The sequence below is a fragment of the Pollachius pollachius genome (genome assembly GCF_949987615.1).
Source record: "Pollachius pollachius genome assembly, chromosome: 5".
NCBI lineage: Eukaryota > Metazoa > Chordata > Actinopteri > Gadiformes > Gadidae > Pollachius > Pollachius pollachius.
In genome coordinates, this window is record NC_136938.1 from 25,453,206 (window position 1) to 25,467,648 (window position 14,443).

At 45.9% G+C, this 14,443-nt stretch overlaps 2 protein-coding genes across 2 annotated transcripts in view; one reads left to right on the top strand and one right to left on the bottom strand.

Moving 5' to 3' along the window:
• Positions 1–6,198: 6,198 nt before the first annotated feature.
• On the bottom strand, positions 6,199–7,021 carry cartl (cocaine- and amphetamine-regulated transcript-like; the record flags this gene model as incomplete). Its single annotated transcript, XM_079737221.1, has 3 exons — positions 6,199–6,306; positions 6,602–6,676; positions 6,884–7,021. The coding sequence occupies 3 exons, from the start codon at positions 7,019–7,021 to the stop codon at positions 6,199–6,201; spliced, it is 321 nt and encodes a 106-aa protein (XP_079593347.1).
• Positions 7,022–8,442: 1,421 nt separating this feature from the next.
• The window catches only part of iqgap1 (IQ motif containing GTPase activating protein 1), a 33,838-nt gene continuing 27,837 nt past the window's right edge, over positions 8,443–14,443 (top strand). Inside the window, exons 1-2 of the mRNA XM_079737166.1 lie at positions 8,443–8,680; positions 10,082–10,184. Of these exons, the coding sequence (XP_079593292.1) occupies positions 8,635–8,680; positions 10,082–10,184 (149 nt within the window). The 5' untranslated portion in view covers positions 8,443–8,634. The remainder of the gene's footprint in view (positions 8,681–10,081; positions 10,185–14,443) is intronic.

Consider the following 14,443-nt stretch of genomic DNA (forward strand, 5'->3'; position numbering starts at 1 on the left):
ATAGATGTCAGGTCAGTAGCCGCCACATATAGACACAGCAGCAAAACAATAATCTGTGGTGAAGGGGAGGAGAGAGCCCTGTGATTTATGAAGAGGTTCTGTACGATATCTCGTTCAGAATCATCCTCCTACATTATCTATTATGTGATGGTACTTTATACATTTGTTTTTTCTACGACAGCGAAGCAGTTGAACACCTGGGAAATCTTTTCAATTAGATGTTGAGATCATAATCTCTTAGATTCCTTACAAGGAGTGGCCACGCGGGTAAGGGTCTGAGGCTATATGCAGTTAATGCTGGGATTAATAATGAGATTTAATTGTTATGGTTGAGCAGATCAGAAACAAGGTCGATAATTATACCCCTTCTGTCACAAAACCACTGTTCAACAAGCCTTGCAAGTTATTTGGCTCACTGAATAATAGATTTGGCCCAAGAGTTGTTATTAGAGGTGTTGTAATGATTCAAATTAGTCACCAATCACCAAACGACGGACAGAGATATTGAGGTGGGCCTAATGGTCTTGTGTCTGACAATCGCAGAAGAATAATCCCCTTGTTAGGGAAATGATATGAAGAGCCCAAGAGGTCATTAGTAACCTGCTTTAATCTCCCCTTTGCTCGGGGACCAAAGATAATCCATGTGTTAGATTAAACGTGTTGACCGGTAGAAACCACCACTTGAAGAGATAGCTGTAGGAGCAATCAACAGAGCATGCATGACAGATCACTGGTTGGCCCTTTACACTTCTATGGGTAGGCATTTATATCCAAGCATATTAAGGATGGTGGTGAATCATATTTGTGGTTTCTCATTAAGATAAAAGCATACAAATCCTGAAGTATTAAATTGCTTTATTAACATTTTGCTTCCCAATTCAGAAACTGAAACCTGCGTCATTGGAGATGCTTTTGGATGAATGCAAAGGAAGGGATTATGAGGGTTTAGGGAATTATTGGTTCCTTAAACCAGATGCTTAATTGTAACGATGTGGTGTATATGTGGTAAATGACTGATCTCTATTACTGCTGAAAGGTAAACAGTGCCATCTACTGGCAATAGGCAGAGGACAACATGTACTACATACACCTACAGAGACAGGGACAGAGAAAGAGAGAGAGACAGAGAGATTAGACATAAGTGCCTTTTAAGACTCGCCCTTCGATATGTTTCCCTCAATGATATATTGGCATTCATAAAGCTATTGCAAGGTCAATTTATTTTCTATGCAGTAATGCAATGATTTGAGACTCACCGCATGAATATTAATTTTTTTGGAATAACCCTTATTGGTGCATTTTGGTGATCTTATTTCTAATCCAGTTTTAAAGAGAAGTTGATGATCAGTGATGTTCTGTTTCAGCTCCAGGGAAGCAGGCCGGTACCTACTGCCCTCAGTTTCTCTCCCTCTATACCTCCTATAGGGGAGCTGAATTGTTAGCACCTTAGACCATAAAGGTGTGTTTACTGTTTTCCCAAAGTGACTGCATGGCATTAAAAAGCAGGTTTGGTTCAGGCATCTTGCTTCCAGGGATCAATCCCAGTACCTTTTTGCTGGCAGTCAAACACCCTGGCCACTACAACCCCATACCCATATCCAAATACACAGTCAAATACTAGAGAACAGAGGGAAACAACAAAACAACTATTGTTTTCCTCAAAGCACAACAACAAGAGACATTCAAAATCTGAATATGGTCTGTTGCATCTTAAGCTATCAATCCAGTCTAACACCTAATGACATAAATAAGAAGCTTCTGTGCAGGGGAGTGAAGCATAATGTTAGCAGAACAACTTTCCCTGTCTGAAATGGTTCATTTGAGAAAAGGCAAGCGGCCCGAAGTAATAGAGCACAAATATCTCATAACTCAACTACGGCTTTGTGTGATGTGATGGATCATTGTAATAACAATAAAGCTCCAGAAAGCTGGGAGCTGAATTATGAAGCCAAGATGCATTAAACACCACTAGAGGATTATATAGGCCTTACTTAATAAAATCAGACTTGAATTAATATGTATGCATATAGGTTTGTATGCATGAATGTATGATGTTTGTACGTACATATGTACGTATGTATGTATGTTTGTATGTGTGTGTGTGTGTGTGTGTGTGTGTGTGTGTGCGCGCGTGTGTGTGTGTGTGTGTGTGTGTATGTGTGTATGGATGCATGTATGTATGTATGTACGTATGTAGGTACTTACGTACGCACGTGTGTATGTATGTATGTATATGTGTCTGTGTGTGTGTCTGTGTGTGTGTATGTACGTATGTATGTATGTACGTATGTACGTATGTACGTATGTATGTACGTATGTATGTATGTATGCATGTATGCATGTACGTATCTATGTTTGCATGTATGAATGATAATGCATGTATGGAAGTTTGTACACATGTATGTATGAATGTTCTTTGATTTTCTTGACAGCCGTTTGACATGGCTGTTGTTTGGATGAGTTGTTCGGATGAGCGGTTCTCAAGAAAGCTGCCAGCAGTGATACCGGAGGCCAGGCAATAGGCCAGGACGCATGCATGTTTTCAACAGGCACTGCAGTGGTTTGAATAAATGGGTCACAGCTTACGATAAAGAGATATTAATTAAACATTTGTTAATTCAGTAATAAACATGATTGAATAGCATTAGCCTGTTGGTCAGGTTAAGGGTTATGGTTATACTTAGGGTTAGGGTTAGTGGCTATGGTGAACTCCAACCCTTATAAATTAATTAATACCTTAGTTAACATGAACAGCATTCGTAAATACAAATATACACCATTCGTAAATTATTCCTAGACACATTGGTTAACTGCAAATAAGCTTTGAGTTAGTTAATGATCATTACTGCATTTACAATTAATATACCTTTATTGTAAAATGTAACCAATAAATGAAATGAAACTAAACTTTGAAATATTCCAGAAAGCACTTTGTGGAGTGTGTGTGGTTGATGGCTGGTTGAAGCAGCCTCACCTGGCCCGAGTCAGACTGATTGGGCTCTGCGCTGAGTGAGGCTGCACACCTGTTGTACATTGAGTAATCAATGTTCACAGGTTAAACCAGCCACCACCACACACACTCAGGGAGATCGCCTGTAAGGCAGTATAGTTGGCATGGATATCTTATTTAGCGTTGTCCATCAACTTCTACATTAACCAGGCTTTCAACACCCCCACACTGCCTCCCTGTATCTGGGGGCGCCCAGTAGAGACACCTAGCTGGCTTGTAGCCTGCACATTGCTACACACTTATATCAAACAAACATTTCTGATCTGAACTAGTATCGATATGAATGGTGACCTATACATTAGGCTACACTAGACCCAATCAACCTTAAAACTGCTGAATCAGTTGTCCTGCAGAACTCCTCCAATTTTTTTTTTTTTTTTTTGTTGTTAAGTCAATACTTTGGTGCATGGTCAGTTCACCGCTGACATAATGAGCTGGCCGTATTGTGGCCCTGATACACCAGCCTGTGACTAATCCCATTATTCATTCACGAAATAAAGTTCCTTATCACAGAGAGTGGTAATTGGTACACAGCTCAATGTCATTTAAATTCCTCACGTGCCGTACACAATTTAATTGAGGCACAGGGAAAAGCCACAACCTAAATAAACCTTCATCCGATGAGGATAGATGGATGGACAAATATGTAATATAATGCTTAAAGTTTAATATAGTATGTGCAAATGTATTTTTTTTTATTTTAATCCTTCAATGAGTTCCTGGAAATAAAGAACTACACAAAAACAAAAAAGAGAGCAGGGTTATTATAAAGTGTTCAGGCGGGGAAGTGCAGGGGACAGGGGAGTGATGGAGACTGTAGCAAGAGAATAAAGACAGCCAAGTCTGCCTGAGAAATCACAAACTCCCATTTCAGGGTACTCAAACAGTAGTACTTAATGATTCACTCTTGGCAAGACCAAGTCCCCTTGGGGCTGACTTAAATTGACTTTGTCGGAATGATGCTTCACTCGTACGGATAATTCGAGCCCGGAGAGGCGGAGAAATAAAAAGTACCAGCAGGTAATGATAGAGGACCGATTTGAACATTTGGGTCCTCACACTGGCGTTCTTTTGCAGGGTCAAAGGGTGAATGGTGAGCTCAAGGGATCCCTATAGGCACTCTCCAATTGATCTCTCTCTCTCTCTCTCTCTCTCTCTCCCTCTTTTTTTCAATCCCTCTGTCTATCTATCATGCCATCCCTGTCTCTATCCATCTCTGTCTCTCTCTCTCCACCTCTCCCCATTAGTGAGGTTATAGATTCATACATGTGAAGTCCGAGGGGCTTATAGGTCAGCCAATCGCAACATCTCCAGGGAAACTAGCTGGAGAAAAGAAGTAGCAATAGTCAATATCACTGTTACCCTGGTTAATGAGAAGTGGAACCTCTGTAGAAATTAAGGGAAGTAAGTATCGGTACAATGCTGAAGCATGGATGAACCGCCGTAACTGGGTTGACATTGTGTTAACATGATCATTGTTGTTATCCTGTGGGGGTCCGACCCAGAGATCCAAAGGCCTGCGTGGGCGGTGTGCTATCGGCTTGGAGATGTTCAGCCATCACCTGCTCAAACAGAGCCACGAATCACAGCTGCCACTACATGTCAGCTTCTATTGTAGCCCTCACTCATATAGCCTTGAGAGAGAGGGATGGGGGGAGAGAGAGAGAGAGCGAGAGAGAGGAGAGGAGGAGGGAGTGAACAAACAAATAACTTTTTTCTGATCAAACCAACAAATGTAATCAAATGTGTTGCTCTTAAAGTTTGATATTGGTATTAATAATATTGCGGTATTAGCATCTTGGTCCATTGCAAAAAAACAACAACCATAAAATGTTAATTCAGGACCCACTATTGACCTCCTTTTATTGTCTTCCAAACATTGAGGCAATAAAAAGGGAAAGCACCATAGGGCTACTACGGGCCACAAGGAGAATAGCCATCAGGCCCTCTCCCTGAAGACATAGCCCATTGACTGCTCTTAAATGAGGTGCTTCGCTTTAATGGCAGCGATAATAACAGACCCGGACCACAGATTATGTTTTTCAATTGCTCGCTTCTGGAGAAACACATTTACATAAAGGTTACCCCCTGCTTTTAAATGTTGTGAACTGGCCTTTTATTTATAAAGAGACGTAGACCTCCCCGCTGGAAACCATGGCTTCACTTTGGGCCACACTTGGCGGTTCCAGCTTGCTGCACAGTATGGAAATGAACAGCTAACAGTGTCTGTGAGTGAGGTAGGGGACAGGAGAGGATTCAGCTCGTCAGGAACCAAGGAGGTACGGTGTATGTGGGGTTTGGTCTTTTAGTAAACAGAAGATTAAAAACTGCCTGAAAATATTGTTTTCATTCTGTGTATTCAATGAGCTGCTGACATTGCACTCAGAAACTAAGAACTTCCTCAACAGTTGTGTAATGCCTGACTTTGCAAAGCAAATATAGAAAAATATGTTTTTCTATATTATTTCTTTATTAATCCATGTAGGCCTACGTCTTTACTGCATTAATTTTTGTATATTGCTTTGTAACGTTTTCAACTGGCGACAATAAAGTTCCTTAAGCAGAAAGATAGCTTTTTCTTTTCTATATTCTATTCTTTTCTATTTTATATCAGACTTAAAAACCACAGCTGAATTTGCCCATGGTTATTCTTGAACGTTTCTCAGCCTCCTTGTTGACGTTTATTGTTTTAGCAAAAATAACGAGTGTTTTGACTTTCACTTTAATCTTTATTTTTTTCAAAGACTCCAAAAATCAAAGAACGAATTTATAGGCGAGACATTTCATTACAGGCCTATAACAACAATGAATAATGGTGTTTTATATAAAATAAAAAAAGTTCAACCTGAAGGGAATTCAAGGAACATGCAAGATGGCCCCATGTTTTTATTCATAATTTACATGCTACATGAACAATCAGAAATGTGCACAATCAATGGCTTTTTTATGGGGGGGGGGAGACAACAAAGCCATACACATTGAAACACGTCGATGAGTAACAAAACACAACGCGCGAACAAAGACGTAGTAGTGAACTGCAATTGCGACGCTTGGCGGCTGCAGAGGCCCCCCGGCGAGTGGGGGCATGGGGGAGGGGGGGATAGCGATGGATGTACTGGGGGGTCCGGTAGTGGAGGCTCTGCTACGGGTCCGTGGCTTGCGGTGATTCCGTGTGTGAGTTGAGTGGCTCAGATGCACTTGAGGAGGTAGGAGTTGCAGTTGGCCCCTCTGCCGCAGTCACAAAGTTTCCCGATGCGGGGACCGAATTTCATGGCACACCTGTCGCCCATCCCGCACTGCCAGGCCACGGCGGCACGGAGGAGGCACAAGGAGGAGACACGCGCATTACGCACGTTACGCACATTACGAACGTTATGCATATAGCATTTCTGGCCTTACACAATTCTATGTATTTGGTTTATGGCTACTTTTCATTAGTTGTCATGCTATTAAGCATATTTAAAGAAATATATTTGCAATGAGTCCATTGGATATATAACGATCCTTTATTTACTCTTGCATATGCTTAATGTTATTTTAATAATAGATCACGTACACACGTTTCCACTTGTGTAAGACACAAGGATTTACCATTTGGATGCCTCTCTTCTCTGGGGGCGAGACGCGGTCGTGCATCTTCCCTAGGATGCGCTCCATCGCCTCGATCTGCTCCAGAAAGTGTCCAAGAGATGAGATACAGTGGTCCCTTAGGGAGCTTACAGCTTAAAGATGAGCCAGGTGTGAGACGAGGCGAGGAATGGTTTGAATAAGGCTGATTATAACAACAGCAGAGCTCCAACTCTCAGACAGTTTTTGCCGTCTCCGCTTTAACTATTAATTAAAACACACCCTCACGGTCAAGCTCATACTTACAAAATCTCTCTCTGCTCCCACGTCGCTTCGGTCTACTCCAAAGTCTTCAGAGGAAACTTCTTGCGACGTCTGTCCGTGACAGAGGACGGCCACGAGGCCAAGGCAGAGCAGTCCACGGAGCATGCCAGAGTTGTCCATCACACCGGTGCCACGGTGCGCCAAGAGCGTAGAGAGACGGAGTCAATAAAGGAGGTCTAAAGGGTCGCCGGTTCAGAGACGATCTAACCAAGACCACCAGACTTTCACCTCTCTTATATAAACTCGCAGCCCCGCCCGTGGGAACGAGCTGTATGAATGTAGAAGCCCCCTTTAGTGTGTGGCTGGACGGTGGTGGGGGGGCACCCGCAGCATCCAGACACACCAACCCGTCCTCTCCGTCTCCAACACACACACACACACGCACGCACGCACGCACACACACACACACACACACACACACACACACACACACAGACACACACACACACACACACACACACACACACACACACACACACACCTAGTCACTTCATTTGCAATATTTCCCTCCTGCTCATGTATTTGATATGATTATTTTTGTCCTATATGTCAGAAATAACCAAATGACCAGGGCACAGATCGATAAAATATTCTGTTTCTATCTTGCTTTTGAGTGCAGCATATTCCTGAAGCGCTACGCCACCACGCATGCGGCCAGCGGTCCCTAGGGTGGGGTCAGTCTCTGGAGGGTGGGGTCAGTCTCTGGAGGGTGGAGTCAGTCTCTGGAGGGTGGAGTCAGTCTCTGGAGGGTGGGGTCAGTCTCTGGAGGGTGGGGTCAGCCTCTGGAGGGTGGGGTCAGCTTCTGGAGGGTGGGGTCAGCCTCTGGAGGGTGGGGTCAGTCTCTGGAGGGTGGGGTCAGTCTCTGGAGGGTGGAGTCAGTCTCTGGAGGGTGGGGTCAGTCTCTGGAGGGTGGGGCCAGTCTCTGGAGGGTGGAGTCAGTCTCTGGAGGGTGGGGTCAGTCTCTGGAGGGTGGGGTCAGTCTCTGGAGGGTGGGGCCGCCCAGCACCAGGTGTTGAGCGGCAGCGCCTCTCATGTCTTTCAGCCCATTGATTCACCTCGTTTGGCTTGTCAACCGCGTTCGGCATGTCTAACTCCGATAGGCTACCTCAGGATGTGGTGTGTGTGCATGTAATTCTGTGTGTGCGTGTGTGTGCGCGTGTGTACACGTCCGTGCGTGCTTGGGTGGAAGCGCACCTGAATGCCTTAATGTGGCATATTGTAGGAGCGAGGGCACGAAGCTTCTTTTGATTTAATTCATAAGCACCTCATTCATCGAATAAACTCTTTGAGTCGCCACACATCCAATCAACGAAGAAAAAAACATAAGCACATAACTCGATGACACAGGTTCATTGGACAGAAGTTGGTGTGGTGTTGTGCCAGTGCCACCAAACAATTCCCCCATTGTCATCCCCCACCTGAACACCAGGTGGAGTGGAGCAGAACGGCCTGCAGAGGGCGCTGCGTCTGCAGCTTCACCGACAGGGCGACCCAGCCGAGGGGTGTTTTCTGAAACGCATACTTTAGGATTAGGAAGAACACACCCAGTGACATCAGTGAGGTCTGAAGAAGAAAAAAAAGTGCTCAAATCAAGCTGTGTGCACAGAAAGGAAACAAGAGGGCCGAAAGGTCCTTCCCATCTAAGTGCTGTGAGCCAAAGTGTTCCTTTACGCTGCGTAAAAGTAGCATCGATCCCCCCGCGGAGTGCGGAGTTTAACGCGTCTCAGGAGAGGATGTCCACTTCAGACGAGGCGGACGGGCTGCGGCCCAGATATGGCTGTAAGTTCAACTTTTCTCTCCTTGAGATGCCGAGCAGTAACGTTTCTCGCTTTTGGACTTCAATGGACTTCTGAATACTGTTTGGGTTGACGATAAGGTTTTCCCTGCGAATCGATCTGCGACTCTTAAAAGTGTATTTAAGTGGAGGCCTGTGTCTGTAAACTGTGGAGAAGTTTCATCCGATTTTAATTCTGCATGGCATGAACCATTCACTTCCGTGTTTTCATAACTGTTGCTGAAATATGAGGCAGGCCTGCAGTATCTCAGCCCTCCATGTTACTCATTTACAAACTTTTTGTAAATTGTAAGGATTTTAGTTACTTATTATGGTCTTGCCGTACCAAAATGTTGTCTCTTTGAGAAGTCAGGGGTTTGGATGGTTCAAAGACTGTACACCAGGGCAGCCCTCCCATATCCCAGTGAAACCTAACCTCTCTTAACCTTAACCTCTCCCTTAATCTCTACCTTAATCACAATGTCTAAAAAGCCAGAACTATGCTCTTCTGTCCCAATCATTTAAGCGTAATAGTAATTCCGAATATTAAAGGGACTTGTAATGGCGTCTATTAATTATAGTAAAAAATAAATAATACTATAATTGTAAATTATAATGCACCGTCTTATTTCTACAGTACTGCATCGGTCATCATTTAATATGTGGCAAGAAATGAAGGAAAGCCCTTCATATTGCGCCCCTATGTCCCCATCCCTCTCATCATAATTTAAGAGGATAACATCTCTATTGGCTTCCAATTATATTAAAAACGGTGAAACGGGCCCAGAGATTCTAAATAATGAATTCATAATTAAGCTCTGCCAGTAGGTACACTATCCTTCATTTTTTTTCTCTCCCCAGCCCCATTCAGCCTTGTGCATTACTGTGAGCGAATCATTCGAGATCCCTCACTGAGGGCCTACTGGTGCATAACTGAGTCGCAAAAATGGAAAGTGTAGCGGCCGCCTAACGTACGGGGGAGAATTTCCGAGGAGTTGGAGGAGATGTGCGGAGACTTGTGGCAGGTTATGCAACATCCAGACAGTTGGGGGAGTTTCACTTGGGAGACTGCGTCAGGAATGCACACGGTGATTCCCAGCTAATTATCAGAGCGGGGGGGTCTAGGCCTGCACATACTCCCATGCAGAGGGCATTTGGTGTTCCAGACTTAAGTGTGTGTGTGTGTGTGTGTGTGTGTGTGTGTGTGTGTGTGTGTGTGTGAAGACGGGGGACAGCATAACAACAACTCTAACGACTCTCTTTTCTTACGACTCCTCGCAGTTTTGGTGCAGTCACAATTAGAATCTGAGAAAGGAGAGTATCTGTAAGACGAAGCCCTCACCATCAATCATATATAAACTGTGTGTGTGTGTGTGTGTGTGTGTGTGTGTGTGTGTGTACTACAGCTGTATTGGATGGCGTGGAGCGTCTTACTGCGGAGGAGATGGACGAGAGGAGGCAGCAGAACATGGCCTACGAGTACCTCTGCCACCTGGAAGAGGCCAAGAGGTAGGACCCCCCCCCCCCCCCCCCCCCCACACACACACACACACACACACTCAACCCTGGTGCAGGCCTGGGTATCGTTCCGCTTCAGGTAGTCGACGCCCTCCTAAGCGGCCGCCGCCCGCAGACCACAGACGCATCAGTTTGTCCATGTACCTGTTCCACACACACACACACACACACACACACACACACACACACACACACACACACACACACACACACACACACACACACACACACACACACACACACACACACACACACACACAGGGCGACGGAGTCAGATGAGGGGGTGGGGTTGCTGTCTCCCTGCCACAGTGCAGAGGATCCTCTCTTATCCTGACTGTAGTGTGGATGTAGCTGGATGGGCCGGTCGTTGCACAACCGCAGTACGTGATGGCTCTGGCGTGTCCAGCTGTTGCAGCAGCACACGTGTAATCCGTGGTGAAACAGCTGCAGGCAACATGGCGGCGGACTGATCACTCTCGCCCTCGCTGTTCCAACCGTGGTGGCTGTGTGTGTGTGTGTGTGTGTGTGTGTGTGTGTGTGTGTGTGTGTGTGTGTGTGTACGCACGCATGTGACGTGTAAGAGATTGAACGTGTGCGTCCAGTTCCTTGTAAGGCCTGTACTCACGTATTATAAGTGATAAAAGAGGAAGGATTTAACCAGACAGGAAGTGACTCAGTACCTTGTATCTGACGTTGTTGCCACAGCAATCTATAGTTGTCATAGCAACAGGCTCTGTGTGTGTGTGTGTGTGTGTGTGCGCGCGTGCTTCTCTCTCTCTCTCTCTCTCTCTCTCTCCCTTTGTGTTAATGCGGCTGTTTGCCTGTGCAATGAGATGCGAGAAAAGAAGAAGAAGAAAAAAAAGCACTGCGGTTTTATTACTGCAATGCTGAAGAGCGGAGCCCTGCCTCACTGTCACAATCACACATCAACCCCTCTACGACAGCAGCAGCAGCCTCCAACCGCCACAGACAGAGGGCTGGCTCTTCATTCCAGCCGTGGATTATGAGCTCTGTGCGTTCTCTGAGCGAGGCTGCACGTTATTGTTGCCATGGGGAAACAGAGGCAGAACGGGATTGGTTGGAGGATTAGATTAAATGACCCAGAGGGTGAATGCAGACGTGGGAGGGAGATCTCAGGCTCCTACCACCCATTGTCTCACGCTCAGCTCCTTCTCCGCCCCTCTGGCCAGCAGTTCCCAAAACAAACACATGGTCTCACTCGGTGACGATGGCCTTGGAAAGAGTGGATACCGCGCAGGCCGAATAAATCCCCGAAGCGTGTGTTGCTCGTGCATGTTGGGGTCGGGAGGCTTGACCTTTAGAGGTGCTGTTGCTTGTCTGTCAGGGGGACTGTGTGTGTGTGTGTGTGTGTGTGTGTGTGTGTGAGAGACCCCTGGATGTATCATGCCTCTGGGCAGCAGGTGAACTGCAGGGTGGGGAACTCCTACCTGCTTTGACAGAAGTCTGCGGTGTATGCCTCACCGCGGAAACAGTGTTAACTGGTGTGAACCCCCAACCCCCCAACTCAGACGAAACAGATACCCTGTGTTTCTACTTCCCTTTTCACTCTCTGTGTCTGTCTGTCACTCTATTTCTTGCTTTCTCTCCTGTTTTGGGAATGCGGTTTGGCCCGTATTCTCTCCATGCCTGTGCTCGTTGATCCATCTCAAGGGTCTGCCTTCTTTCCCCCTATTCAAAACGCCAACAGCATTGCCAGGAAAATAGGTTCAACATAAGGAGGGTTGGGATCTTTGTGTTGCCAGTCCCTTGTTCTCTAGTCTTTGTGCACTGTATCGCTCAGACGCTGAAGCTGTAGACTCTCATCGCCTCCTTCCCCCAGTTGCTGTTAAACCCTCACTCGTTTGCAGAACACTGGTTTAATTTGGTCACTGCTCCTTGTAGATTGCAGGGTAGGCATCCAAAACGAATTCTTTCAGTGTACACAAATTAGACCGTATGGAGACAATTAAAAGTATAGCGCAAACAATGATGGTGGTTGGGAGTTTGTTTATCCCATGGTGAGACGAGGAGCGGTGTGTGTGTGTGTGTGCGTGCGTGCGTGTGCGTGTGCGTGTGTGTGTGTTGATGACCGCACGCCTGCATGTATGCAGGCGTGTGCTGTTCAAGACTCTCCTCCCAACACACAGTAGAAGTTGTAATCAAATTGCAGATCCGGTGGGGAGGGCTTCAGTGGTCCGAAGTGTCAGCGACGCGAAGGAACATTCTCAGAAGGCCGCTACTCTTTGTCGTTCTGCACACCACCTAGTCCTCCTGGAAGTTATTCCAGACCTGTGACATTATGAACTGGTTATTATGAACTGGTTGAGGTGACTATTTGTGCTATTTAACCTCCTTCTCAGGGCAGGAATGCTGTCCCTGGTGCATATCTAAAGAACTGGTCTATCAAACACAACTACTGTACTGTTTACGTTGACATTCGACTGAATATAAAGGAGCAAGTGGACAAAAAACGTAAACAACATTTTTTAGAACCTCCATAGTATTTGAATCCCAGCTGACGCAGTGGTTCACTGACACCTTAAGAAGGGGATTTCTGTGAATGGGCAGACCCGGAGATTTCCGATGAAAATGTGTTCCATTTGAGTCCTCAACCTGTGCCGGTCTGTATTTAACTCAATCCTTTAGAACACTGTCAATCCTTTAGAAAACCAAGGAAATGAGTGCCATGGTGTAGCTGACTGTACCCTTGTCCATGCATTGCCTATTACATACTTATTTCCAGACAGAGATTTGTATTTTCCGTGGAAACGTGACGTTGAACTTCTTTTGTTTTGTGACTGCTTTCCACTGGTGGTGTAATGTTCTCAAGTGAGCTTGGATTTATTGGCCAACAGTCAAAAAAAACAAACAAAAACCTGCCCGTTTGCTGCTTTAGCACAACAAACGTGTGTGTGTGTGTGTGTGTGTGTGTGTGTGTGTGTGTGTGTGTGTGTGTGTGAGAGAGAGAGACAGGGGACAACAAGACAACAACTAGCCTATTCTAACGACTCCTCTCACACCCTTCATTGTTTACGTCGGGTAGTCTTGCTTCAGTCACAATTAACATCTGAGAAAAGAGAGTATCTGTTAGCCAAAGCACTCGCTATCAATTACCATCACACTCAAAGTGAGTGAGCTGTGGGTACTGACAAAACCTACCCCAAACCAACAACTGGGGACGTTGCCGTGGCTACATCCTCGACAGCGATTGGCTGTTCTTCACTTCAGTCCCCTGGACAGCTGGGGCTCCTCATTGTTCCGAACCAACAAGTTTCGTCTGTGACATTTAGATTTAATGACCGGTAATTTCCAGAGATGGCTTTTACACAAAAGACTGCCTACATGCTTCATGATCACGAACGTTTGCCCACGAGGGGGGGGTTGCGCTGACGACGTTGCGTTCCTCATCTGCCAAAAATATTAAAAGTAGCACTTCCCATCTCGTAGCAGAATCCCAGTGGCCGCTAAAGTTCTGCGACAGTCATTTCCTGTTTCGGTATAATTTCCATGCACTCTCATCTAGACCTGGCTGGCTGCCGTTCCTGTGATGGGTTCTCCCTAATAGCAGCCACCTCTTTATTCTGCTGCTGGAGAAGTTCGCTAATGAGAGGCTTCACATTAAAATACAATTTCACTCCTTAGGTGACTGCTCATTTGAAGGGCCGACTTTGACTTAGTATCGAGTTCTGTAATGAATCGGAGTCTTGGTCAAAGCAACTTGCCGCCGAAAGCAGCTCAAGCGAAAGCATTTTAATGAGCATTACAATGTTGACACTTTGAGTTGAGCTGCTTTTCTCTCCGTGAGCTTATAGCGCATTTGTGTGCGAGTTGATCCGTCAACGACTCCGGACCATAAAGCAACGAAGCGTGGAGCTAGGAGAAGCCGTTTGCTCTCTCCATTTTACTCTCTGTAATATGGCATTCAACCAACCCCTTAACCACACACGCACGCACGCAGGCACGCACGCATGCACACACAATTCTCCCACCTCACACCTAACTATATAGGAAACTGGAGACGAGAAGTTACTCTCCCGGTTTGCATGTCAGCGGGAGCGTGACGTAACGTGAGGGAACAGTGAGCTGGCAGAGGGCATTCCAGCGGGCGTGTTCCTGGAGAAGCCCCAGTTTTCCCAGAGGTGGAACAGTAGGCGCTGCTGTCAAGCTCCATGACTCACGGTCCCTCCTTAGTGTTCCTCCCTGTAGCTCGTCAGCAGGCCTGGCCTCTCCCCCGCCCCTGCCCTGCTCGC